The 25,258-nt window shown below is 39.3% G+C and overlaps 1 protein-coding gene across 1 annotated transcript in view; it reads left to right on the top strand.

The window, feature by feature from the left end:
- The window catches only part of EPDR1 (ependymin related 1), a 30,284-nt gene extending 5,497 nt beyond the window's left edge, over positions 1–24,787 (top strand). The window contains exons 2-3 of the mRNA XM_063406474.1: positions 20,492–20,700; positions 22,689–24,787. Coding sequence (XP_063262544.1) covers positions 20,492–20,700; positions 22,689–22,879 — 400 coding nt within the window. The 3' untranslated portion in view covers positions 22,880–24,787. The remainder of the gene's footprint in view (positions 1–20,491; positions 20,701–22,688) is intronic.
- Positions 24,788–25,258: the final 471 nt, after the last annotated feature.

Below are 25,258 nucleotides of genomic sequence, written 5' to 3'. Positions count from 1 at the left end.
AAAACACTGCTCGGGGGAGGCAGTTGAAATTCTTCAGCTCCGAGCTTCAGCAGTAACAAACAAGTGGACTCTGTTAGAGGAAGTTGGGAACTTAGCTTAGCAAAGCTTTTTCTGTCTTGTGTGCTATGCTTCCTTGAACAACAGCATCTTTGTTGGCTGTGGAAAAAAAAAAACAGAAAAAAACACCTGAGTATGAATAAAGCAAATCCATTGCTTTGAGATGGCTGTTCTGTTTAGTGTAATGTTCTTGAAACCATTGTTTATGCTAAGTGCTCTGGAGCCATTTCATACAGTACCAAAACACAGCACACATCCAAACTGAACAAAATAAACTGGCTCTTAAATTCAAAATAGCAGGATCCACAAAACCCTTTAAAGCTAGAGAAAATATGTAGATAAAGTGTCCAGTGACCCAAATTGATAATTTGCTAGAGCTCTGGTTGGTGTACTTAAAAAACACTGTCAGACACTCACTGGGGCCATTACTACCACATGAGTTATAGATATTGTTTACTGGATGTTGTTAAAAAACAGAGGTTCTCATTAAGAGGTTTTGTTTTTCTAAAAGACGTTAAATGGTGCTCACTAACACCATGTTGTACTTGATACTAGTGGATATTGGCTTAAACATTTTATCCATCTGAACCCTTTAAATTTAGGGAATTACTTAGTTCTTCCCTCCTATCATCTCTTGCTTGTCTGTTTGAACTTTTTGGAATAATGTGTTTTCGCATTGAAACTTACAGCTCATTTTGCACTGTTGGACATTGTGTCAAAAACTTAAGGAAAAACCAGGACTGCACTGAAAATAAAATATGCCTGTATCTCTATAACTTGGACCAATGTTTTCAAAAGATAAATCACTGTAAATTCTATTCATTTTTTTCTTTTTTTTGGGGTTTGGCTTTTTTTTGGTAGAGATTTAAAGTGGACATGAATAGAAAGAGATTCAGTGTTCTGTGGTGACAGCTGATGGTGACATGACTGCACAGCTAAACAAACACAATGAAAGACATCTTTATATTCATGATCTTAATTTGGGCTCCACTCAGCTTGAGGCCTGACGCAATTCAGATGTCACAACTGACAGCATCACACCTATTCTCACAGGACCAAAGGCCATTCATCTGAAAAAGTATCTCCTCTGAAGGTTCAACCACAATTTCCTAATATAGGGCTTCTGTGAAGTAAAAAAAAAAAAAAATTCTTTTCCAGATAGAGACCTGATTTGTATTGCATATCAACAGGCTTATCCATTTATTACCTGCATGGGACAGGTTTTCAAGTGGATGACATTTTCCAAGACAAGTGAAGTCAGTGAAATGTTACCTTATTATGCTTTTTTTGGTATTCCAAGTCATTAGTTGATTCAAAATTGAAGGATATGGTTCAGGTATCCTATCCTCTCCATTTTGCTATAAACCAACTGGTGGCTAACCTTGGCATGGCATAATAAATAATACTGAGCTACTCAGACTTGAGGCCATCCAGCTGTGAATCTGTGTAGCTGCAGCAGCAACAATCCAACTCCTGAACCTCATCTTGATCAGCTTCATCCCTGTCTTCAGATGATTTTCATTTTGGCCTTACCTGTAGATTTGCAAGGAATCGCATGCTCAGAAACTTGATGAGTTGTCTATCATGAAGTATTTTTTACCTCTTGCTCTTCTTTACTCAAAGGGGAAATTATTTTCTCCTCCAGAGTGTTTTCAAGGCACTATGGTATAGTGTCTGATGTGCTGGGGAGGGATGATGTCTGGGTAAAACAGGGTCACTTTGTGCAATATTTTGGCTCTTCTAGAATAAGGAGCATTATGCTCGGCGTGGCATTGCATAACGTGAAGGTACCAGTGGCCAGTGAAACCTCTCCTCACCTCTGCCAAGCAGCCCTGTTTCCTTCAGTTGTTTTTGTTTACTGCCTCACTTCCATGGCCCCAGGGGAGATGTATGTATGTTGACTAGAGATCTTAGATTCCACAGGGAAATTTTGTGTTGTCCTGAGACTCCAGAGGATGCTTCTTTGCCTGTATCATGATCATTCTGCCATACCTCAGAGTCATGGGCCAAGGACAGGAATTTCTGCCAAGAATATGTTCCCATGTGTGAAAGAACAGATGGTTCAACGTGTGAGACAGTTTTTGTTCTAAGGAGGGTATTGATTTCTGGAGCTGGTACCTCTTATACTTTCATACCCAGGTGTAAATTGGGGGTTTCCAACAGCAGCCTAAAATGTCCTTGTCCAAAACCTAATTTATAACAGGTGGTAGTAAGAAAGAAGGAATCATTTGTTTTCTTGTGAACTCACGCTTTTTTTTCATCTTTCATTAATAAAGATCTTTGGCTAGCACTTATTGAGAATCAGTTTAATCATTGTTTTGAGGATTATGTGCGGACATTTGGCTTTCTGTCCCACTTGGTTATTAAAAAATGCTTCCCATGTATCACAAAAAGTCAAAAAGGTAAGGTAACTTCTGCAATTCTTGTTTTTGCTGTGAGAATTTTATTAGCAACATTCCTACGGTCAATATGGTTGTCCCCATAACTTAGCAATGACCATATTTATGCTTTTACAGATTTTTGTTTATGTGTTTTCATGATTTTAAAAATTTCTGGCATCAGAACATGAATTTGGCAGGCATTTTCTTCTTGTACAGTGCTCACACTGTAGTTACTACAATTTTTCAGTCTTTGGCTACTAAGAGTTCATATGTCTGGGGAGCTACTTAGCTGTTCATTCCATGAAAGCTTATTTTATCCCTTTCATTCCTTATGAAATTTACCCTTCCATTCTGGCATCATCCAGACTGTGTTTTGTGGGCTAAATACAGCCCAGAGGGAACTTCCATCCAGCCTTCTGCCTTTCCCCACTGAATAGCTCCTTGTTTAATGATTGTTTGAAATTTGGATCCCTCTGGGATGCTGGCCTTCTGTCCCTGTGGGAAGAACAGAAGAGACTGGATGCATAGGTTGGAAATTATCTCAGTCAACCAACCCTGTGGCTGAGTGTCAGTGGTATACGCTGCCCTATTGAAGGAGTGATTGAAAATGCGTGGTGATATGTGTGCTAATGTCACACTGCATGTGTATAACCTATTTCTTTTGCATATGAAAGTGAGTGATCCCTGGACATTATTCATTTCTTGTCTGACAAAAATAACCTGTAAGATTCCAGCAATGAAGAAGATTCAGATTATCAGATATCATTGAGAGATACTAAATTATGTTGATTCTGGTGCTCTGTCTGCATTTTTTAAATTTCTTTTTTGTTTTGCCTCTTTTTTTTTTTTTTTTTTTTTTTTTGTAACTAAAAAAAGAACATGTTTCAAAGCTTATTAGAACTACATGTAGGACTGCATAACTGTCTGATTCAACCCAACTGTCCCCAAAGAGTGATCTAATAGCTACAGGTACAAGAGCACAAAAGATTTATGGAGTTCTAAAAGAGTAGTAAAAATCTAGATTGCTGCCTTCTTTTGGATATTAGAAGACTGAAACTTGCTTTGCTCTAGCTTAACTTTCTTTGCTCTAGCTTCTCTTTAAATTATAAACAAAAGCAATCTCTTCATTGCAGTTCAAATTATTTTTTAATATGAAGCATCTAAGAAGTGGCTTATCCTTAAGTTTGTTAAATTAATTTGCCCTTCTCAAATGGAAAGGTATACTGTCTACTTACTAGTTATCTTATTTTCTATATGTATTATTTTTCCTGAGGGCAGTTCATAATGGAATGTGATAATGTGATAGATAGCAAACAATGCAGAAGACCAATATTACCACATGTGTTGCAACATCTCTTACTAAGGTTACTTACTTCTTTACTTAGTTTAAAAAACAACATTGTAATAATAGCCTGCATATTTACCTTTTGGTCAGTTGAATAGTTCACAAGTAAATCATTCCAAAAGCAGCTTCACTGACCCTTAATGATTGACTCTAGTGCAGTAATGTGCTCTTCAGAATCTGTTCCTTTATAGCTGTTGCCAAATATTATTTCATACTTTAGAGTGTATATTCAAAACCCACAGTCAACTGCTTTAGCAGGAAGAGTTTTGTGATGTCTATAACTAATTTTTCGTGTTGGTTGTTTGGAACAAACCATTTTCTAATGTACATTTTCTTAAGGCTTTAATGGAGTTAGATGAAAAGGCCCCCAAAACACCTCCACAGAATGTAATCCTTCTTATCAGCAAGATAAAGAACAAAAACCTCTGTCTTTGTTCTACTTTTCTCTTTGTTCTTATTCAGAGGTTGGGACCAACTATAGTAAAAAAAATGGTATAAGATAACAAGGAAGATAAACTACTAATAAGACTTTCCACTGAGGTTTTGATCTCTGATGTTACCCATCTCTTACTCTGTCAGTTCTGGTACTTTCACACTTAGCAAGCCTTAATTTGCTGTGCTTCTGTCAGTTCTTTGTGGGAATTCATGGTTGCTACTTCATCTGGAAGTCAGATGGCTCAGTAGATAAGAGATCTTACAAAAATGTATCATGCTTTGCCATTTATTTTGGTGAAACCCTACACAGAAAAGCTGGTGTGAGACCTGTATAGCTGCAAAACAGCTGGAAATTTCTCCTTAAGTAGGCTGCCTGCATGGCAGCCTCCTGTTTGTATGGATACCTGTCGTTTCAGAAATTGATGTTTCTGAGGGGGAATGGCCAGATTTTCCCCAGAGTTTTCCAAGAGCAGTTTTGTGCATGGCAGTGCTAAAAGTTTTTAAACACTTACATGGAGCCAAGAGTCCACCCAGTGAACACAGTGAAGAAAGATTTCATTTTTCGTTCTTTCAGTATCTCCTAATACGATTTGCAACTGTGGTTTTATCATGGTCAGATACTTTTCTTGCCAGGAAACTTACGATTCTGCCATTCTTTAGGCAGCCAGCACTGGAAAGTTTACTCATGCTGTGCAGTTATGGTAATTCTCAGTGGATGCTTATTTGTACAGCAGAATCCTGTACAGATTGAGGAATTCTTACTAGAATTAGTTTCCAAATTAGTGTACCACAATTTAATTAAATTAGATCCAGATTTGTTAACTAACATCTTCTGTACAAGCAATTAACTTTTTTTTCTTATCTATGAGAATACCTGGGACTTTGAGCAACCTGATCTAGTGGAAGATGTCTTTGCCCATGGCAGGGGGCTGGAACTAGATGATCTTTAAGGTCCCCTCCAACCCAAAGCTTTCTGTGATTCTGTGATTATTTGGACATTTCTGTGTATCGTTTTAAGTACCTGTGCCCAAAACCACACAGGATTTGCAAAGCCAGACTGGTTTCTTACCCTGTCTCTTCCAGAAAACAGAGGAAGGCACAAATTCAGATAAGGTGCTTGATAAAGTGTGAAGGTGGGGTATTTCCTGTACTTTTTTTATAGATGGAAAAAAAAAAAGAATTAGGGAGAGTAAAAGGAGATAAGGGTATGAGAGTAGAGACACCCTTGCTATTGCATGAAGTTTGTCCCCTTGCTATTGAAGAGGGAAGAGTGTAAGAGAACACGTAATTGCTTCAACACAGCAGAAGATAAAAAATTGCTAATTTTTTTAACTTCTGCTCTGCCTATCTCTAAACCAAATGTAAGCATGAAGATACTGATTTTCAATACATTTATGTGTATTCTTTGTTTATTGACATACGTACACTTTCTGTTAGTTTCAGCAGAATGTAAGCATAGGTGACTTCACAAGATACGTACCTCACGGCCAAGTTATTGTAAGTTCCTAAATTCCTAAAGTAAATAATCTAGTCCTCTGAAGAAGAAAACAGTTGGTCACTAGAGATGTCCAGAGTGCCCAGTCTGTCACATAAGTTGTGCTAGCATAGTCAAGCCAAATCAAAGTGATGTACAGTCAGATAATATTCAAGGCACCACCTCAAAAATGTAAGTACTACAACTGCTTAGCTGGAGCGTGGTAGAGGCATCCATGGTGGGTCAAGTGGGATCTCCTGTCTCCTTGTGTTTTGGAAGTGTAACACCTGTCTGAAACACAGTTTCGTTCTTTGGATTTCCTTCTGCTTCAAAGAATGGAAAAAATCAGGCTTACCAGCCTGATTCATGCCCCTGTTATGTGAAGGCAGTTTCAGGCTGTAAAACTCCATAGATTTTTTTTGTAGAAATTTTTTCTACTATCCCTTAAAATATTATGAAAAGTAAAAGAACATATCATTACAGTATGTGTATGATGTTTACCAGGATCTTAGTACAGTGCATGAACAAGCATCAAATATAAGGAATGCAGTCAGCTCAAATCATTAGCCCAAACTGTTTGTACTGAGGTAGCACAAGTGGAAATTAGACTTTGTGAGACCTGATCATAGCATCCCCCAGGTACAATGCCCATGAGATACACCTGCAGTGCAGAGCACTGGGGCAGGCAGTGACAACATGGGGCATGGTTGGTGCAGAAGTTTTTTTCCATCCTCTACACCCGTGGTTGTTTCAGTACCACCTCCCTCCCTAAGAAACCACTTTCCTATTCCCTGGATGAGTTTGACTATGTGGTTAATGCAGTGCAGAGAATGTAGGAAATCAAGTGCCCCGAGCAATACAGCAGCCCAGAAAACAAATGGATAAATGAAAATGCTCCGAAGGTTTCTCATAAGGACATTAATTTTTCTGAGTTTCCATACTCTCAGAGTTGTAGGATTTTTGTCCAGTTAGCTGTAGCAAGAGCCTACATTAAAAAAATCCTGAAAGGAGAGTTTTTATGACAAAAATATGTTTAATATAATTTAGGTGTTTACAGTTAAGGTTATAAAGATGTTAATTACTTTGCCTAAAAACAAGCCCAGAACACTATAAGGGAGAAGAAAAAGAAATACCACAAAGCATAGAATATGTAAAAATTGGCTAAAACTTGTGGAAATACATTTTTGTGTAGTTGAGTTTGCATAAAGTGTTATGTTTGCCTTTCAGCATCTCCTTACGTTACCCATTTGAGATAAGTTGATAGCCATGTTAGGTTTTAAACTTTTTTCAGCTTATTTTTTTCTTCTAAATGGAACACCTGATGTAGCATCTGTAAAAATCAGTGAAATTTTCTGGCTTATTTCACAAGTCTTTGGGTCAGGTTAATGTATAATTTTGGAAAAGGGGTTATAGAGCCATATTTTTCTCTAATTACGTAGCAGATGGAAATTGCAAACAGCAGCAGTTACATGAGGATCTGCTCTTATGATGTGGAAAGAAGAATTGTCTCTTGACAACTGCAAACATGAGAGATGAGAGAGAAAATCTGATGGGCAGAAAGTGATTTCTGCTGATATGCTTCTCTGGGGAGAGAATCCAGGATTTTCCTATGCAGTCTTTGAATACAAAAAAAAAGTGTCTAGTAAGATTGGACACCTCAGTTTTGCAATGATTACTCTGACACATCGAATTCTAGAAAATACTGAATGCTGTCCCGCTGAAAATTTTCCCTTTTTAAGCACCTTCCTGTTGAACACCCAAAATAGGAAGCTGTTAAAAATCACTTGTCAGTTTTGAAAATTTTGCCTGTTAAATATATAAAATAATGCAATTAGAACAGCAAAAAACTGTAATATGCAAATATGAGGCTGTGTAATTTTTAAATAATTATAAAGTCATTTTCTCTTTTTAAAATGAGAGGCATTCATTTCTGTTATGATTATAGGAATGGTAAAGGAAGACTTTTAGCATGCACCAAAGTTCTAAATTCATGTGATTAGGCAAAGCTCAAACAAAACTATGGCTCCCTGTGAGTGTATGTAGGACACTGGGCTCCATGTCAGGAAAACACCCCAAAATTAGGTAAGCATACCAGTTTGCTAAAGACTTGAGTTTGTATTTGTGTCAGATGCTAAATGGTAAAGCTATTTTTGTCATGTTTTAAGCAGCATGGGTAGTCTAAACATGTTCAATAGGTCTAGTGACCTTTTCCTGAGTAATGGAAAACTTTCAGCTGTGCCAATGTAGTATATTTATACCAATATTATTTACAGGTCTTGCCCTCTTTGCTACTGCTTCTTAGAACTGTCCTTGAATGAAAAATAAACGTGTCAGGTTTAATACAATTGAAATAGCTATAAACATTCTTAAAAATAGAAATGTGTGCTTAACCATGCTTCCTTAAGCTGACTGCAGTGTCTTCAGCAACTGTTGTTTCTGTGATGAACTAACACATAACCTGTGAAAGAATTCTGTATCGAACACACTGATGTGTGCCCAATAACTTGAAGATAAAGGTTTTGAAATGAATTTTCATGTAGTAATTATTTATGTATTTTCAGCCCAGCTGACTTTTAGGGACATTCCAGTTTCTTGTGCTGCATCATGGTTATTGCTTACAGAGGATTCCTACAAGCAGCAGGCATGTGGTGACTGCTGAAAGCCACTCCCCCTCCCCAAAAAGTGGAAAAGTTGTTGTTATAACAAAAAGCACAGTAACTCAATAGAGGACCAAAGAAAAACAGTTCTGTGAAGAGCAAGTTTAACAGATAGTTCAATCTTTTAATTATTCCCTGTGAATGCTGGACATGTTTCATTTGACTCCTATCTCACCAGTCCTGATTTTAGCCAGTATTTGTCTTTCATTCATTCAGGAACTGAAACCAGTAAGATGGTGTAATTAGAGTTAATTATGCAGGTAAACAGAGCTGAAGGTCATCAGTGTGCAGGAGATGGCACCATCTCTCAAATTCCCGTGTGAAATAAGATGGAGCCCTCTGCTGAGACTCCTCAGAGAGTGCCACTGTTGCATTTGGGGAGTCTCAGGAAATCATCCCCAAAGGTTCATCATCTTTAGGAAGGTAGCAGTGTCAAGAATCCAGGTCTTATAATATCAGGACTTACTGATTGAGCTAGTCTGTTACAGAAAAAAGACCACCAGCCATCATCAAGTATTCTCCAATTACTTACGTGTAAGTCTGGGAAGGTCTCCAAGTTGCCATATAACCTCTTCCTCCATCCTGGACAAGAAAAGCTTTACATGGGTTGCTTCTGATCTTCTTACCAGTTCTTGTAAAATCTGGAATTTAAGATGACACAGACATTTTCAGAATATCTCCTATGTAAGCTGTTCTTGCTTCGGGTGACATGGAGAGAAGTATTCATTTTTAGGTTTGGTATAGTGACCACCTTATCATCATACCTCAGTCTTGCTGTTGTAGATTAAACATGCTTGGTTTCTTCTTAGGTCTTGTTTCTTAAAGATCCCACTGCCCTTGCTGTTCTCTAGACTATATCCTATCTGTTTATTCCCTTAAGTGAGGCATCCAAAACCAGGAGCAACTTCAGCATTCTGGTCTCATTAGAACTAATCAGAGCAGAATAAATAAACTCCCTAAGGGACTCAGAACTGTAAACTTCTCTTTCTAAATCATTACTGTGCACTGCACCACTTCTCAGTGGATATGCGTTCAAAATGCCGTTTCCTTTACAACCATGTAGCAATTAACATCTTCCCTAATTATATGTTTTCTTTCACACAGACATTCCCTTCTTTTCCGTAATTATTCTGTTTTGTACACTTTTAGTCAGTTCCACGTGGAATTTTAACACACTGACACACTGTATTTGAATTCAGTCATTAATTTATGCACTCGCTTAACAGTATTATTTTTGATTGATAGCTGCAGAAGGAAGAAGAAAAAGACCTGCACAAAGACTTGTGGTTGAAATGAAGTTATTTTTACATTGGAGGTGGAGAGTAAGAATGTAGTTCAGTGCCGTGATTTCAGGTTGCATGGATTTACAGTGAAGTGAATCTCCATCTTTCACAAAGTTTATTTAACAATAAGCTATATTCAGATCTTTGGATGGAGGCTGGAAAGTTGAAGAGTACTTAGCTTTCAAACTGTTGCATCTGATTATCTGGCCTGACTTCCAAACACTTTTGAAAACAGACAGAGTCTTTTTATTTTTTTATATTGGATAGATATCAGAAAGACCTGAGTCATCCCTCTTAAGCAAATCATTGCAGATGGAAGGTGGAAAACATTACATCTTGGGACAGCAATCTGGTGCAAGCGTATATCCTCACAAATTTTTCCAGGGAATATTCCATCATGAAAGAAAAGTTTGCTCTATCAGAATAGGGACCTCCTCCCCATCTGTTCCAAAGGGCATTCTGTTCCTCAGACTGCTTCATGATTACTTTTTGTGGAAGAATGCATACTGAAAGATGACTAACCGGCCAAGTATGTGCATTATGGGATTTACAATCTTGGTGAAGATCATAGGGCTCCTGAAATGCATGTAATCCCTGTTCCTGGTATATGAAAATCTTCCTCTGTTTAAAAACAGAAGTTAAGGTGTGTAAGAAGCTGCAATATCCAGTTCTAGTTGAAAAAAATGTTTTTTATATTCTATTATTATTTTATTCTAAAATACGTGTCTGGAAAAGGGAGAGTATTTTAATTTAATTATTTGTATTTAAGGGATCTCCTTCTACTATGCCTTTCTGATGTGTAAAATAGATACTTTCAGAGGAAGTAGAGCTAACATCCAATTTAAGATCCTGTCTCAGACTGTGGTGAAGAGAAAGGAGTGAAAACTCCATATAAATCTGACAATTGGAATCATTAAATTAATTATGTTGCAAATTACTTTTAGGATCAAAGAGCCCAAGAGTTAAATTAACAATGACAAAGACCACCACTAAACCATGTCCCTATGCACCACATCTTCAGGTCTTTTAAATACCTCCTGGGATTGTGACTCAACCACCCTGCTGAGCCTGTTAAAATGCTTGAAGAAGTTTTTCCAGATATTTAGTCTAAACCTCCACTGGCAAAACTTCAGGCCATTTTCCTCTTGTCTTATCATTTGTTCCTTGAGAGAAGAGACTGGCACCTACCTGGCTACAACCTCGTTTCAGGAAGTTGTAGAGAGCAATAAGGTCACCTCTGAGCCTCCTTTTCTCCAGGCTAAACACCCCCAGCTCCCTCAGCAACTCCTCATCAGCCTTGTGCTCCAGACCCATCACCAGCTCCATTGCCCTTCTGTGGACATGCTTCAGCCCCTCAATGTCCTTCTTGTAGTGAGGGACCCAGAACTGAACACTGTTTTAAGTGCAGCCTCACCAGGGCTGGCTAAAAGGGAACAATCACTGCCCTGGTCACACTTGCTGATACAAGCTAAGATGCCACTGGCCTTCTTGGGCACTTGGGCACACTACTGGCTCATGTTCAGCTGACTGACCCCCAGCAACCCCAGGTCCTTTTCCACTGGGCAGCTCTCTAGCCATTCTTCCCCCAGTCTGAAGTGCTCCCTATGTTTTTTGTGACCCAACTGCAAGACCCAAGTCTTGTCTTACTGACCTCATACCAGTAGCCTCAGCCTGTTGATCCAGCCTGTTCAGATACCTCTGTAGAGAGATTGTACTCTCCAGCAGATCAACAGCACTGCTGCCCAACTTGGTGGCATTTGCAGATTTATTGATCCCTTCATCCAGGTCACGGATAAAGGTATAAAACAGGACTAGCCCCAGTACTGAGCCCTTGAGAACACCACTCATGACTGGGCAACAGCTGGATTTAACTCCATTTACCACCACTCTTTGGTCCCAGTTTTTCAGACAGTGTTTAACCCAGTGAAGAGTGCATCCATACAAACCACGGGCATCCAGTTCCTTCAGGATAATGATGTGGATAATGGTGTCAAAGACTTTACTAAAACCCAGGAATGCATCAACATCCTTCCCCTCATCCACTGAGTGGGTCACCTTGTCATAGGAGATTGGGTTGGCCAAGCCAGAGCTGCCTTTTATAAAGCCCTGTGGGCTGGACCCAGTTCTGCACATACTGCATAATGCTACTCAAGGTGATCTGCTCCGTGACCTTTCACAGCACTGACATCAGGCTGACAGGCCTGTAGTTCTCCATATCCTCCTCCTTGCACTTCTTGCAAATGAACATCACATTTGCTAACTTCAGTCAACTGTGACCTCCTGAGTGAGTCAGGACTGCTGGGAAATGATGGAAAGTGTCTCAGTGAGCAATTCTGTGCACTCCCTCCGTACTCTTGGGTGGATCCCATCCAGCCCATGGACTTCTGTGTGTTGCACACAAATATGACAAGTGGTGTACCGAGTCACTAACTGTTTTCCCTTGGATTATGGGGGCTTCATTCCACTTCCTGTCTTTGTCTTCCAGCTTAAGGTGTTGGGTACCCAGAGAACAACTGGTCTTACCAATAAAGATGGAGGCAAAGAAGGCATTAAGTACTTTGGCCAGTTCCTCACCCTGAACAGGCCGAAGTCTGCCCTCCAGAAGTCAAAGATGTTCTGCTGACATTCCCCTCCTTACTTCTCTGGTGTTTTAAAACTGTCATTTTGTGATCACTGTGCCCGAGATGGCCTCCAACTATCACATCACCAAAGAGTTTGTCACTGCTCATGAACAGCATGTCCAGAGGGATACCTTCCCTAGCTGGCTCCCTCACCAGCTGTGCCGGGAAGTTATCTTCCACACACTCCAGTCACCTCCTAGACTGTTTCCTCACTGCTGCATTATATTTCCAGCAGACATCTGGTAAGTTGAAGTCCTGCATGAGAATACAAGCAAGTGATTGTGAGTCTTCTCCCAGCTGCTTGTAGAATATTTTGTCTGCCCCTTTATCCTGGTTGAGTAGTCTGTAACAATCCATCTGCCTTGCTGGTCTTCCTCTGATTCTTACCCATGAACACTCAACTTGTTGTCACCATCACTAAGCTTCAGACAAACAAAACACTCCCAACACACAGGGCTACTCCACCACCTCTCCTTGCTTTCCTCTCTCTTCTGAGGCATTTACAGTCATCCTTTACAATGCTCCAGCTGTACAAGTCATCCTGCCATCTTTCAAACTCTATCACAGTTTTCCTGCTGCAGAATGGCTTCCAGCTCCTCCTGTTGCAGCTGCCTCTGCTGTGTGCATCAGTGTAGATGGACTTAAGTCGGGCTGTTGATCCTGCCACCTGTTTTGTGAGGGGAGGAAGTCTTGTATGACTGTTCTCAAGCACTCCTGTGGTTTCTAATACATCAGTAACCCTCATGTCTTTTCTGTTGTGTGGATCTCCATACCCTTCCTCCACTGAGAGGGCAGACCAAAGGACCTTGATAGCACACCATCCCTCAAACATTGATGTGCCACCCCAAGGCTTATCTCTAGCAAGCCTAGCTTTATCTCTTTCCCACTTCACATCTAGTTTAAAGGTTTTTGCAATCCCTGATCCTCCTCAGCCTAGTCGCCTGCTCCCGCAGCTCTGTCCCTAAGCAGAGGTGTTCTCTACCTGCCTTCAGCTCGCACAGGATGCTCACTGCCACCATCCAAGCAGGACAAACCCTGCAGGTGACACCTGGATCCAGCAGAGCTCTGGGCAGCTGCCTCAGTTGTAGCAGCTGCAGAGCTTAGGGAGGCCGTGCCTTTCTCTTGGGTGGGTCCCGTTGCTCCCTGGTCGAGCTGGCAGAGGTTTGGTGCCCTTGCTGAACACCCTTGCACGGGAAGAGCTCTCCCACCCTGTTGGCCTGTCCTGGCCTCTACTGCTCCCTGTGGGCTCCATTTATAGGGGGCGCTTGGCCACCAATGCTCCTGGCCCTGCCCAGGTCCTGCCAGCCCTTGTGGCACAGGCTGCATGCTCCTGGCTGGTCTCTAGAGGTAAAATTAAAAACAGGAACACAGGTATGTCTTCTGTGTTTGGATATGGGTTTTTTTTTCCTTTTTGAGATGCTCTCAGTCATTGTAACCAAGTTTTTTCTGGCTCCCTCTACGTGTTAAATTTCTGTTTCCTATTTCTTATGTCTTTACAAGCTTGCAGAGTGCCTTAAAATAATTGCACTCGCAAAACAGCATTTTCATACCACAGTTTTGAGCATTGACTCTTCCAACTGAGTTATTTACTACTCTTCTGCATATAGCACAAAGAGGATGAGAAATATAATAAACAAATTATAATGTACCTCCACCATTTCCCTCTTTATTATTTCATCTTTCCTAAGGTCTTTTGTATATACCGAGAGGTGAGTCTTGAGCTTCCTCACTCTTTTTGGTCTCTTCTAAGCCCTGCTGAGATTTTCCAGTAACCTTTATTATTACTTACTCATGGAAGCGTCATTGTACTAGACTTTTTTACAAACCCATAACAGGAAAATAATCTCTGACCTCAAGTATATTTTGATATCATGTGGTTCTGCTAGTATATACCATATTCCCCAGGAGGTGATTCCGTTGATTCATTGGAAAGCATTATGGTATGCTGGCCACATCTTCCATTCCTTTACTTTTGAGCTGCGTTGTTGTCTGCTGAGGGCTCCAGTTACGAATATACTGTTACTTATGGTAACACACAGATGCTCTCTATTAAGGGCAGCGCATCTTCTAGCCTCTTGCAAAACTCCTTTGAACAAAATGCTTTATTGTTATTCCGAATTTCAACTTCAATTGCATTGTTCTCAGGGGTGTGACTTGCTGGATTATTAAGAAGTGTCAAATAGCCGTAAAGGGACAGCAAGGGAAACAGACTTCTTGCCGAAGAGCTGATTTTCCCTGAGTGTTTGCCAAAATAACTAATTTCATTTATGGGAAAACAATTAAAATAATAAGAAATTGCATCATTTTTTATTGAGTTTCATAATTAAAGTAACAAAAGTGTGTCATCCTTTAGCTGGTGTAGCTTTGACTTTGCAGCTTTTGATTCCTGTATTTAAGGTGTTCTTTCTACACAAACAGCATAATTAACAGGACCTAAATTAGCTAATTCCCTCTGCTTCAGAAACTGGTAGTGTGGTCAAAGTTCCTCATGTATCTTGTTAATTAGATACCTGATGCAGGAGGCCTGATTTCCTTGAAAATTAAAAATAAAATAAAGCCTTTACAATCTGCGAGTGATTTAAGTCAGACTAAAAGATATTACTTTTACACAATATCACATTACATTTGCTGTCACATGTATTTGCACAGTCCTGTATTTGTTCAATATACCATAGTCCTGCACCACTGCCAAACATGTGAGATCAAATATGGTAAATTACTGTTGTTGTTGAGGTCTGATATACCAGAAGAAAAACACAAGTCTGAAATTACCGAAAACTTCATGGGAAAGAGGAAAGGAGTTCCCAGAAATATACTAAAAAACGAATGCTTCTCCCTTTTGAAGTGAGCTTGCCAGATCCTTCCAAAAGCAGATGAATGTTCTTGACCTGATGAGTGTTTATCAACTGTCTGCATGGCTGCTTGGCAGCTTTGCTCCCTTGAATTATTCTTGATCTGAGGACCTGAGAAGATGGGGTTATGTAGTCACTCTTCTAGTAAAGGTTCCCATTCTTCCAGTCCATTTTCAGTAAAAAATGTGTTAAAAAGAGTGGTATCATTATGGAATATTTTATCAAGAGAATACAAGATAGCTCAGGAGTAAAATATATGGATGTACCTATCTACGCAAACTAGAACAGGGAATTTATTTGGGATATTTGTAGTGAAATTTCTTCTGCTTAGATGTGGGGTTAGCTTCTTCCGAAATGTTTAAAAATGTCTTTTTACAAAGAGAACTGGCAAAGAATTAAGTAGTACCACAAAGGCAGACAGATGCTTCAAGCGTTCATTTAATCACAAAAGAGAAAGTGAAGTTAGCTTGGAAATAATTGCAGTGACCTCAGCTTGAGATATTAAATAGAAAATACTGTTTCCTGCTGAGTAAAACACTATCTCAGATACAAATAATACATAAAATTTTGCTTCTGTTTTCCACTAGCTTTATACTACTAGCTAATATAAGTCCTGGCTAACATGAGTGAGAATTTTAAGGTTACAATAGCTACAGCTGGGAGGTCTGAATCAACAGGTTAAAGCCCTAGGTTCACAAAACCCCAGTACACCTTTGCAGTAAGTCTGTTTTACCATTGTTTCAGTGGTTTTTTGGGGCAGGATTTGTGGTTTTGTTCTTTGTTAATATAATGCTTCACACAACTGGTTTGTGATCACAGATTTGTGTCTCACCAGTGCTACAGCAATCAAAGGAAAATAATAAACAGCATTTTAAGGCTCTGGTACGGTAAGTTGATTGTCCAAAGCCACAGAGCAAAATGATGCAGAGCCAGATTTAGCACAGAAAGTTTCTGTTACCCAGTCTCAGTCTCAGACCATTATTTTGCTTCTCTCTAGCAAATGACCTTGTCTGATATTCTTCAATACATCACATGGGTCTTGCCAGGCCACTAACAGCACCTCTGCTCCTTTGAGTCATTACAAAGGCAGTTGGACAGCAAGCAGCTCCTTTTTTCTTGGTTTGGCTCTCACAAGGAAGCCCTTGGAAGTGCAGAAGTAAACCCTGGGAGTCAGGCAGTGTTGGGTGATGGGCAGGCTAGTAGGCTTCAGGACTGGGAAGAACCCAGCCAGGGATGCAAACTGAGCACCTGAAAAGGAGCTGGTAGCATGATCTTAACATTAATGGGGTTTTCTTTCCTGACAAATATTGAAAAATAATTCACTGTTATGAACTGCATTTTTAGCATGCAAAAAAAATCACACATTCAGAAAACAAATTTATTAGTTCAGGCCTTTGTGAGGGTCCAAGAGTGTGTCTTTATGTTATCTAGGCTATGTCCTGAGAGGGTCCTCTAGCTATCTCCCCAGATTTCATGAGGAATCTCAGAGGTAGGACAGTATTTGGATGCACACCCTTGCAGTACATCCTTAACACAAGTATTTCACCTTGTGATTGTGTGGTCATGGTGTTCTGACTTTGCATTTAACTCACTTGGTCCCTTATTCAGAAAAATACGTTCCTTAGCTTAGGAGAAGAAAGTACTGAACCCAGCCTTTATCCCACCTATCTGACATGATTGCTTCCAGCAAAATCAATGGAATTATTTGTGCAGGATATGGTCCAGAGTTAAGAAATTCTTTAAAGCATGGGAGCAAAAACATGCGTGTGTTTATAGTTGGAATTCATCCATTTTCAGGCATAGACAAAGGGAGTATTAAGGATCATGAGAGAGTCCCATACTGTCCAAGGGGGTGAGGCATAGGACAGGGTGGGGTGGAATAGGATAGGAAAGGAAAGGAAAGGAAAGGAAATAATCTCAGGCAAATAGGATAATTGTCCAAGTAACTTCTTCAAATCTGTTTCAAGGTGCCTAATTGAGGCCTAGTTGGGGCACTTGGTTTTAGGTTGGGGCTTTCTTGAAGTTACAGTTTAAGTAATGAAATTATTATAAAAATAATATTAGAGGTGGGTGCAGGCTGCAAATATGTTACATTTTTCTGAAAAAAACCAAACTAATTAAAAATAATTTCCTCTCCTCTTTCTTTGCCAAGGCCTATTTTCAGGACTCTGTGCTTCCCCTCAAGAAGCCAATGAAATCTCAAGCACCTAAAACAAATAGAGGCAGTATACTCAGGACTTGGCTGGTTAAAAACAAAAAGAGGAAAATATTTCTTATTTTAAAATATTTTTTAAATTATCATTTTTATATCTGTGCACATTTTGCTATTAATTTTGTCTGGTAAATACTTCTCTTCATAAAACAACAGCTTAACCATTCACCTTTCATATGCTGTTAAACTCAGATCCTGTGTAATCTTAGGTTTCTGTGCTGGCAATTTCCAGGACACAGAGCAAGTCTCTATGGAACTTGGATGTGGGGCACATCTGGGTTGAAGAAAGACAGTGTGAAGCTTGCCCCTGGTTACCCAGGTCTGTCATGCACAGTGAGCAGAATGGCATTTTCTGCAGATCTCCTCTCGTGTGCCTGCCACCAGAGAGGCAGAGTTCATCCCAGCAGCACATCAAGGTGTAGGACTGGTGTCTCTTTCACACATGTTCAGTCCCCCTCTCCCAGAACCAAAATGTCCATGGTGGAGCCTCTTACTCTGCAGGATGGCTGCCAGAGAGATGATTTGTGTTGAGTTAGATTTGTTTGGATTTTCCTCATTTTTATTTACTTTGGTGTTTCATAGTGCTCATCTTGCTGTCTGCAGGATTGTTAAAAAATGCGAGTAAAATTTCTCAATTAAGTTTTAAGTGAGGATTTAAAATAAAAAAGAAATGTGAGAGTTTAATTTTTATTCCTAATAGTTTGTAATGCTTTTCAAATAGATTGGGGTTTTGTGTTCTTTTGCAAAACCACTGTATTATCAGTTAGATGTCTCAAGCACAGTGATAGATTGCTCTATAAGGCATTTCCCATCCCATTTTATGGGAGCTACTGGGCAGCCAGCTGAAGAGTAGTTGGGTCATTAGACTCTCATTGAAAATAAACAAATGTATTTTAGTGTTCTTGTATGTTCTCTGGACCAAATGTGATATAAAAGTTACATATGTCCATATGTGATCTTAGGTTGGGTTTATGCAAGAAAGGAGTTTAAACAGATACTGAATTCTTCCACAGTAGCAAATCATGACTGTGGAAATCTTGCCTTTGTCTAAGAAAAAGGCAGGCAAGTTTAGGTTGGTCAAAGTCGTGGCAGAAGCAGGAATATTTTAAGATATGGGCAGGAGAATGATTTACAGTGGGGAAGGTCATACGTAGCCTTGCAGTTTGTCAGCCTCTTTGCATGAGTCTTGTCAGTGTGAGGGAAGTTCCCAGTTTCCACTTGGAAAGCAGGACAAGCTACGTCCCATGTTTTGCAAAGTTGTGAGTGAGAGATAAGCCCCAGTTTATATCATGTCATCTTCCTGGTCCCATTTTATATTCTCCATCACTGTTCAATTTGGGTAAGGGCATTTAGCCTGACTGTGTTTACATGCATGCAGGCTAAGTGATGCTCTCAGGAAGTGATGGGGATGTTGCTCAGATGCTTTTAACCATGCTGAGACACTTCTTATTATGCAACCTTTAAATGCCACAATGTCAGTGGTGGGTGAAGTTATTGCTGTCTGGTGCAATTGAGTTGTGCAAAAATTAAAACTGTAAATTGTTTTGGTTTCAACCCTGTTTTATGTAAACTTTGCATCCTTCCCAAGAGTTTGTGAGGACTGCAAAGAGAAATGTGCAGGAGTTGGGAAATAGAGAAGGGTCTGCTCTTGCTTTTGTGCATCATCTCTTCAATTACATGAATTATGCAGTGTTTTCTACTGGCTTCCCTTCTTTCTGATGGCACAGGGTGAATAGTGTTAGAGAACAGCATCAGATTTGTGAAGTAGAAGTTGTCAGTGTCCTAAGACACCCAAGCCATTTTTCTTTGCAGGAAATGGGGGCTGCATTATGAATGAAGCAAGAATTACAGATGGAAAGATGAAGCTGTTCCCATCCTTTTCTCTAGAGTCACTGCATAACCATATTTGGTAGCCTGTAGCCAAATATTTGAGCTGAGATATTCAAGGGAAGCTTCTAATAATGAATGCAGAATTCTGGAGGGTTTAGAAAGTAACTCCTATAAGTCTGTTGCAAAAGATGCAGGGCATGCATGACGATGATTTGAGACATGCTTTGATCAACTTCCCATCTGATTGGTAATGCAAAGTGCCCTGGAGAAGTTAAGTTTCTGCTATTTCCAGCTGAGTATTCAAGATCAGCTGATACTTCTAATAATTTTGATTTTCTCTTCCTCTCTGGTTTTGTGCCCAGTTAAAAGGTAAGGACCATACCACATCCTTTTTGAAGGTATGGAAGCAGTAATGTCACAGTACTGGTGGTAGACCAGATCACTGTAAAAAGAAACTAGATGAAAGTGTCCATATAAATGTTTACCATCTCTCTTCAAAGCATGGCTTGGTCACTTCATACTCACTAGAAGATTGGTTTTAAATCTGTATTAACTATCCATTCAGGTGACTTCACCTTCTAGCCTCAAGCTCATTGAGCTCCACACCTCTCCTTATCTCTGCTGTACTGTTTTGCTCCTCTGCATTTTCTTTTCACTACTTATTGGGTCGAGTGGCTTCCAGAGAGGAAGTGTGCCTTATGGAGGATGACCCTCTCAGTTCTGCACTTGGGGCCGTGTGCTTCCCCCTTCACCACCATGTTCCACTTAAGCTGTGTGTGTTGCCATGGAGAAACATCTGTGAGTAGGGCAGATACCACATCTAACCAGTACAGAGGAAGGCTCTACCACATTCGTGGAGAAGTGAGTCTCTCCAGCCTATGCAAGCAGATTTTTTTCAAAGGCTTACAACTTAGCCAAATCTGGGCAACTTTTAATAAAAACTTTTCCCCTGCCAAAAATTTAAGTCCTTTCTCCAAAACATGGAGGCACTGGAGCTTTTTAATGAAACAGTTATTAAAACAAAACAAAACAAAACTAGGAATAATAACATGTTTTTCTCTCAGTTGTTCTCAGAAAAGTTGTTCTGTTGTTCTCAGAAATGGCTGAACCAGTTCAGCCTGATTTATTTATTTTGGAAAGAATCAGCTGAGAGAAACTTTCAGCATGGGAATTTTTCAGCCCAACTGGTTAGCGCTTCTCAAAGTTTGGCAAAGTTTAATGCAAGTGGAAATGTTCTTATACTGAGAAGTCAAAGGCAAGCTTACGTAGCAGCAATGTTCCTTGCTTAGGATAGGAAAAGACTATATATATATACATATAAATTGCTTTTTCTTAATGTTTCAGGTTCTTTGAGTATATATTACTCTACAAAGATGCAGTGATGTTTCAGATTGAACAAGTTACGAAGCTTTGCTCGAAGATAGCTCTGACAGAGCCATGGGATCCATACGATATTCCTGCCAATTCAACTTATGAAGATCAGTACTACATTGGGGGACCTGGAGATGAAGTTATGGTACAGGAATGGTCTGACAGAAAACCAGCCAGGAAATGTATGTGCATGCTTCTGTTTTATTTTAATAATAATGTCTCTGCTGTACAGGGAAAAATAAAATTATTCATATTTCACCCCAGCTTTCCATATTTCTATAAAGTTCCCTGAAAGAAGTAATGACAATGCCCTGTGCACAGAATATCATTTTAATAACAATGCAGTTTTTTAGGAAAATCTCATATCAGCAGGATTAAATATGTTCAGGGCAGTTGATTGTGTTGTATTTGGTATCATGCAGAGTTTGGCATGAAACAGCATCATTTCCTGACTGTATCTGGCAGCCAGTATCCAAAATTTATCTAGAGAGGAGTTGGTACTACAATTAGGGATACACTCAAGCTAGAGTCTGTGTAACAGAAACAAAACAGGTGTCAGTGTTTGTCTGCACATGGTTCTGCAGCCACTGAAATCCTTAATATGTGCCTAAATTTTGTTGTCCTCTATGCTGGTAAAAAATACCTGCTCACAAGCCTTATTTCTGCACTTGGCAGCTGAACACTTGTATCATAAAAGAAAGGAGGCTGAATTTTCCAAGGTATAGTATGTTAGATTTTGAATGGATAGAAATTTATTAGCACTTTGGCTTCAGTTTCATCTATGGTTTATTAATGAGCCAGACAACTATAAAAAATAATTTTATAACTTCCATGAAATTTATGGGACTATTCAGCTAATTCAATACTAATGGTTATGGACATCTAATATATACACTGGTTACAAACTTGAGCATTTAGGCAGAGGAAAATACTTCTTTCTTGAATAGAAGTAGAACAAATGAAGTAGAGAATGAAGGATAAGATCATTAGACTCTGTAAGTAGGTTGGTATATCCTGTGGTATTCTGCAAGAGGCAAATTATCACTCATTCCATTTTTATTTTTTTTTCAGATCTAATATTTTTGGAATTTTTGTAGCACTTTTTATACAGATACATTCAATTCATGATGTGTGATTTTTATCCTGTATTATTTTGTATCTCCGGTGTTTTTCTGTATGATCATTCATAAAGATAATCTCTGAAAGTTACCTATCTACCTATATACCTTTCAGCTAATACTGGTTTGGATTGTAAAAATTATATTTGTTTTAGAATTACAAAAGTTTTAGGGGAGATACAGGCTACTGTTGTAGCATCATATTTAACCATGATTTTTTATTCTAAATTCTGAGAGAAGACTTGCTCAGTAAAAGGTTGCCTCCATTTCATTGACCATATTCATTGAGGTCAGAATGTTTTTGGTATATTAGCATGCTCAAAAGAGGTATATTCAAATATTGCTTATCTTGCCACCCTTTCTTTGGAAACAGTATATGTGTGTTTGATGTCACCATTTATTTATTTATGATAATATGGTTGTGGTACAGCCTGTGACACAAAACTAAAAGTACTGAAAATGAGTGTGTGTGCTGCTGGGTGGTAAAAAATAAGTGTCCTTGGGACTAGAAAAATTTGTTACAGGTATTCCTCAGAGGAACTGATTTATGATCCCAGTAGGTAATTTTAACATAATGAGTTTCTGGTGTCAAGAGATCTGAAATGCATGAAACAACGGGAGAGAGTATGATTGAAGGGGTAAGGAATGACCAGTAAGGTTAATAAAAAAGAGATAAAAGCAAAGGGTATTCCAGAGGAAACCATTTCAGTGGTATTGTTGCCACTGCTTAAATTGCATAGTGGAGAAGGGTGATGACAGAGAACAAGGGGGAAAGAGAGTGAGGGAACACCTCTGTGGAATTAAACTGAAGCTAAAAAAGGAACAAACTTGCTACATCACATACCTGGAGGAGATCAGCATTGAGTGTAGTCTTGAGATAGTCAACTGCTAAAAGTGTTTGAAAAGGACAGGAATTTAAAAAAATAAAAATATAATGAACATCTGAATAGACAGTGTTAAGCAGTAGCAATGAGTTAAAAGAGACTTACATCACCATGACCCCTTCTTCTTGTCTTGTCACCTAAAGCAGTCACATTTCTGGTTGTTTTCAGTGGAATCGTGGGTCGGCGTTTACACCGTCAAAGACTGTTACCCAGTACAGGAGACCTACACCAGGAACTACAGCGTGACAACCTCCACCCGCTTCTTCGACATCCACCCGGGCATCACAGACCCCTCCGTGTTCACCCCACCCAGCACCTGCCAGGCAGCCCAGCTGATCAGGATGAGAGATGAGTGCTGATCGTGGACACTGGCTGCCCTGGGCAAGCACATATTGGCCAAGAGGATGGTTATTAGTAGTCAGCTGTTGACATCTGGTTTTTCAAGCTAAATGTTGCTCTTTTAGGAATTTGTAAGTTTTCACTTGAGAGCGAATATAAGCGTACAATTGAGTAAAATATATAAAACAAAATACATCTTTTGATCACATTAATCTGCTCAGTGATGCATTTTCAGTATTGTATAGTTACCATTAAGACAATATTTCTAAATACTATCTATTTAAGGTTGATTTTCCTTTTGCAAAGGTTTCATTATTTATTTTTTCAAGAAGACAAAGCATAAGCAGACAGCAGCAATGGTACTGTCTAGAAGAAAAAGCTAAATTTTGTTGTAGTTGTTGTTACTTCTGGAGACTTGAAGGGAAAGATGACCTAAAACCTCATCCCTAAGTGAAAAATACAATTTTAAACTATCTGCATCAAAATTGTGTAAATTTATTATTTTGGTTTTATTTTGCTTTGTGTTCTGTTTTTTTTTCTTTCTTTTTCTTTCTGCTCTTCAGAAAGCTGGTAGTCAATTTTTGAGCTAAGTTCTGTTCTTTCTGAAAAGAAACTGGTGTAGCTTTATTCATGTAATGCTTGCTGGCATGCAAAAAATACTTTTCTGTTTCTTGGGAGAATGGTGTGAAAGGAGGGGAAGGAGAGAGAGGTGCACCTTCAGAAAGAAGTAAGCCGAAGTTTTTATGCGTCATCCTTTTGGAGAGGGCTTCCAGTGGGATGTGATGAAGACAATTTTCAGTCACATTTTACTTAGCACTCGCTTTTCAAGGCAATACTAGTTTTAACCTATGCAAAGGGATTAAATGGTACTGCACTCTAAATGGCTTTAATGTTTTGTAACTACTTCCAACAGTCTTTACTCAGGGTGTGGAAACACCTTAATAATTCCAGGGAGATTTGAAAACAGAAAAGCTGTTCTTGGTGCATAGTTAGTAACGGCTGACTCAGCATTCACACTGTGCCTGGTGGTCGGGATGGAGAAAAAGACAGAGCCTGTTATCTGTGAGGAGAGGCAGGAGAGAGGAATGGGAGGCACAGGTTTTAGGTGTCCTCTGTGCGGTATGGCAGCGAGGCACTGCGGCCTAAGCAGACATGACAATCTTGCCTTCTTTTTCACCCACTCCATTGATGCCTGTTTTATTTGCTCTTTCATCAGCACCTCAAATCTTATTATCTCCACATAACCAAAAAAGCACAGGGAGTGCACATATTTTGCATTAGAAAATTCCAAACCTTCAAAACCAAACCTTCATGCACCTTTGAGGCTCTCAGAAGTGTGATGGGTTTTGCACTTTTTCCAAATGAGATTAATTGGTTTATTCTGTAAGATATGCATTTTATTTAGTACTTGCAGATAAATTTAAAGACAGATTCTTGTCCTCTTACACATGTTGGGTAGTTGTTTGCTCCAGAAGTCATCTGCTGCAAATGAATGTAAACACTGGGAAGTTTGGTGTCTCCAGAGGAGAGATGCTGGGCAGGCTTTTAGTGCTTTATATACTCATAGCTTTTTGTACGTAAGCAAGAGGGACAGTGGTTGTTTTTCTTTCACAGTTGTGGTCAGAATGGCATTTTACTTTGCCTCATGCCTAATGAAAGCACGTATACATACTGGTTAAAATTCAGCTAGTTCATTAAAAATTTCTCTTGCAGAGGGCCATTTCACTGAAACACTCTAGTAGAAAAAAGGATTGGGTTTCCTTGAATTTAGAGTGCATTTATTCTGTACTCGCCTTCTGTATCTTTTGTGTGACACTCTAAATGCTAACTGCATATTGTTCTCATCAGGACAATGATTAACATGCATTTCTTAATATGTGTCTTGTTCAAATCTGGAAAATATAATAAATCTGGCTGGCAAGCATGAAGCTGTGGTGCTGAATTGTTTGGGATGGCTTTGTTGCGGTCGAGCAGATAGCTGGGTAATCAGAGTGTCTGTATTATGTTTTGCTGACAAAATCTGCTGATACAGTTTGTAGCAATAGCATTAAATGTTCCTTTAAATATGAATTTGCAATTTTGCAAAAGTATGGTACACTAAAGTGCTTTACAAATTTTGCCCTGACTTTTGGGGCAATTTTATATGGCTAAATATGTTCCTCTAAAACAATGGTGTTGTCTTCATATTTACGCTCTACAAATCCAATGCAGAGAGTTATCAAAGAGATATCAAGCAGCAAAATTCAGGATTACATATTTTGAATTAGCCACAAACCAAGTATGAAGCACAACATGCGTATGCCTGGTTTGTTATCTTTGTTATGATGTGCTTTGGTTTGTTGAGTACCACAAGAGACTTTTTGCCTTTAGGCAACTATACCAGTGACTCAATGACAAGG

This window comes from Prinia subflava, chromosome 1 (genome assembly GCF_021018805.1).
Source record: "Prinia subflava isolate CZ2003 ecotype Zambia chromosome 1, Cam_Psub_1.2, whole genome shotgun sequence".
NCBI classification, from domain to species: Eukaryota; Metazoa; Chordata; class Aves; order Passeriformes; family Cisticolidae; genus Prinia; species Prinia subflava.
The sequence above is the reverse complement of the archived record's forward strand: the minus strand, read 5'-3'. Positions and strand labels throughout refer to the sequence as shown.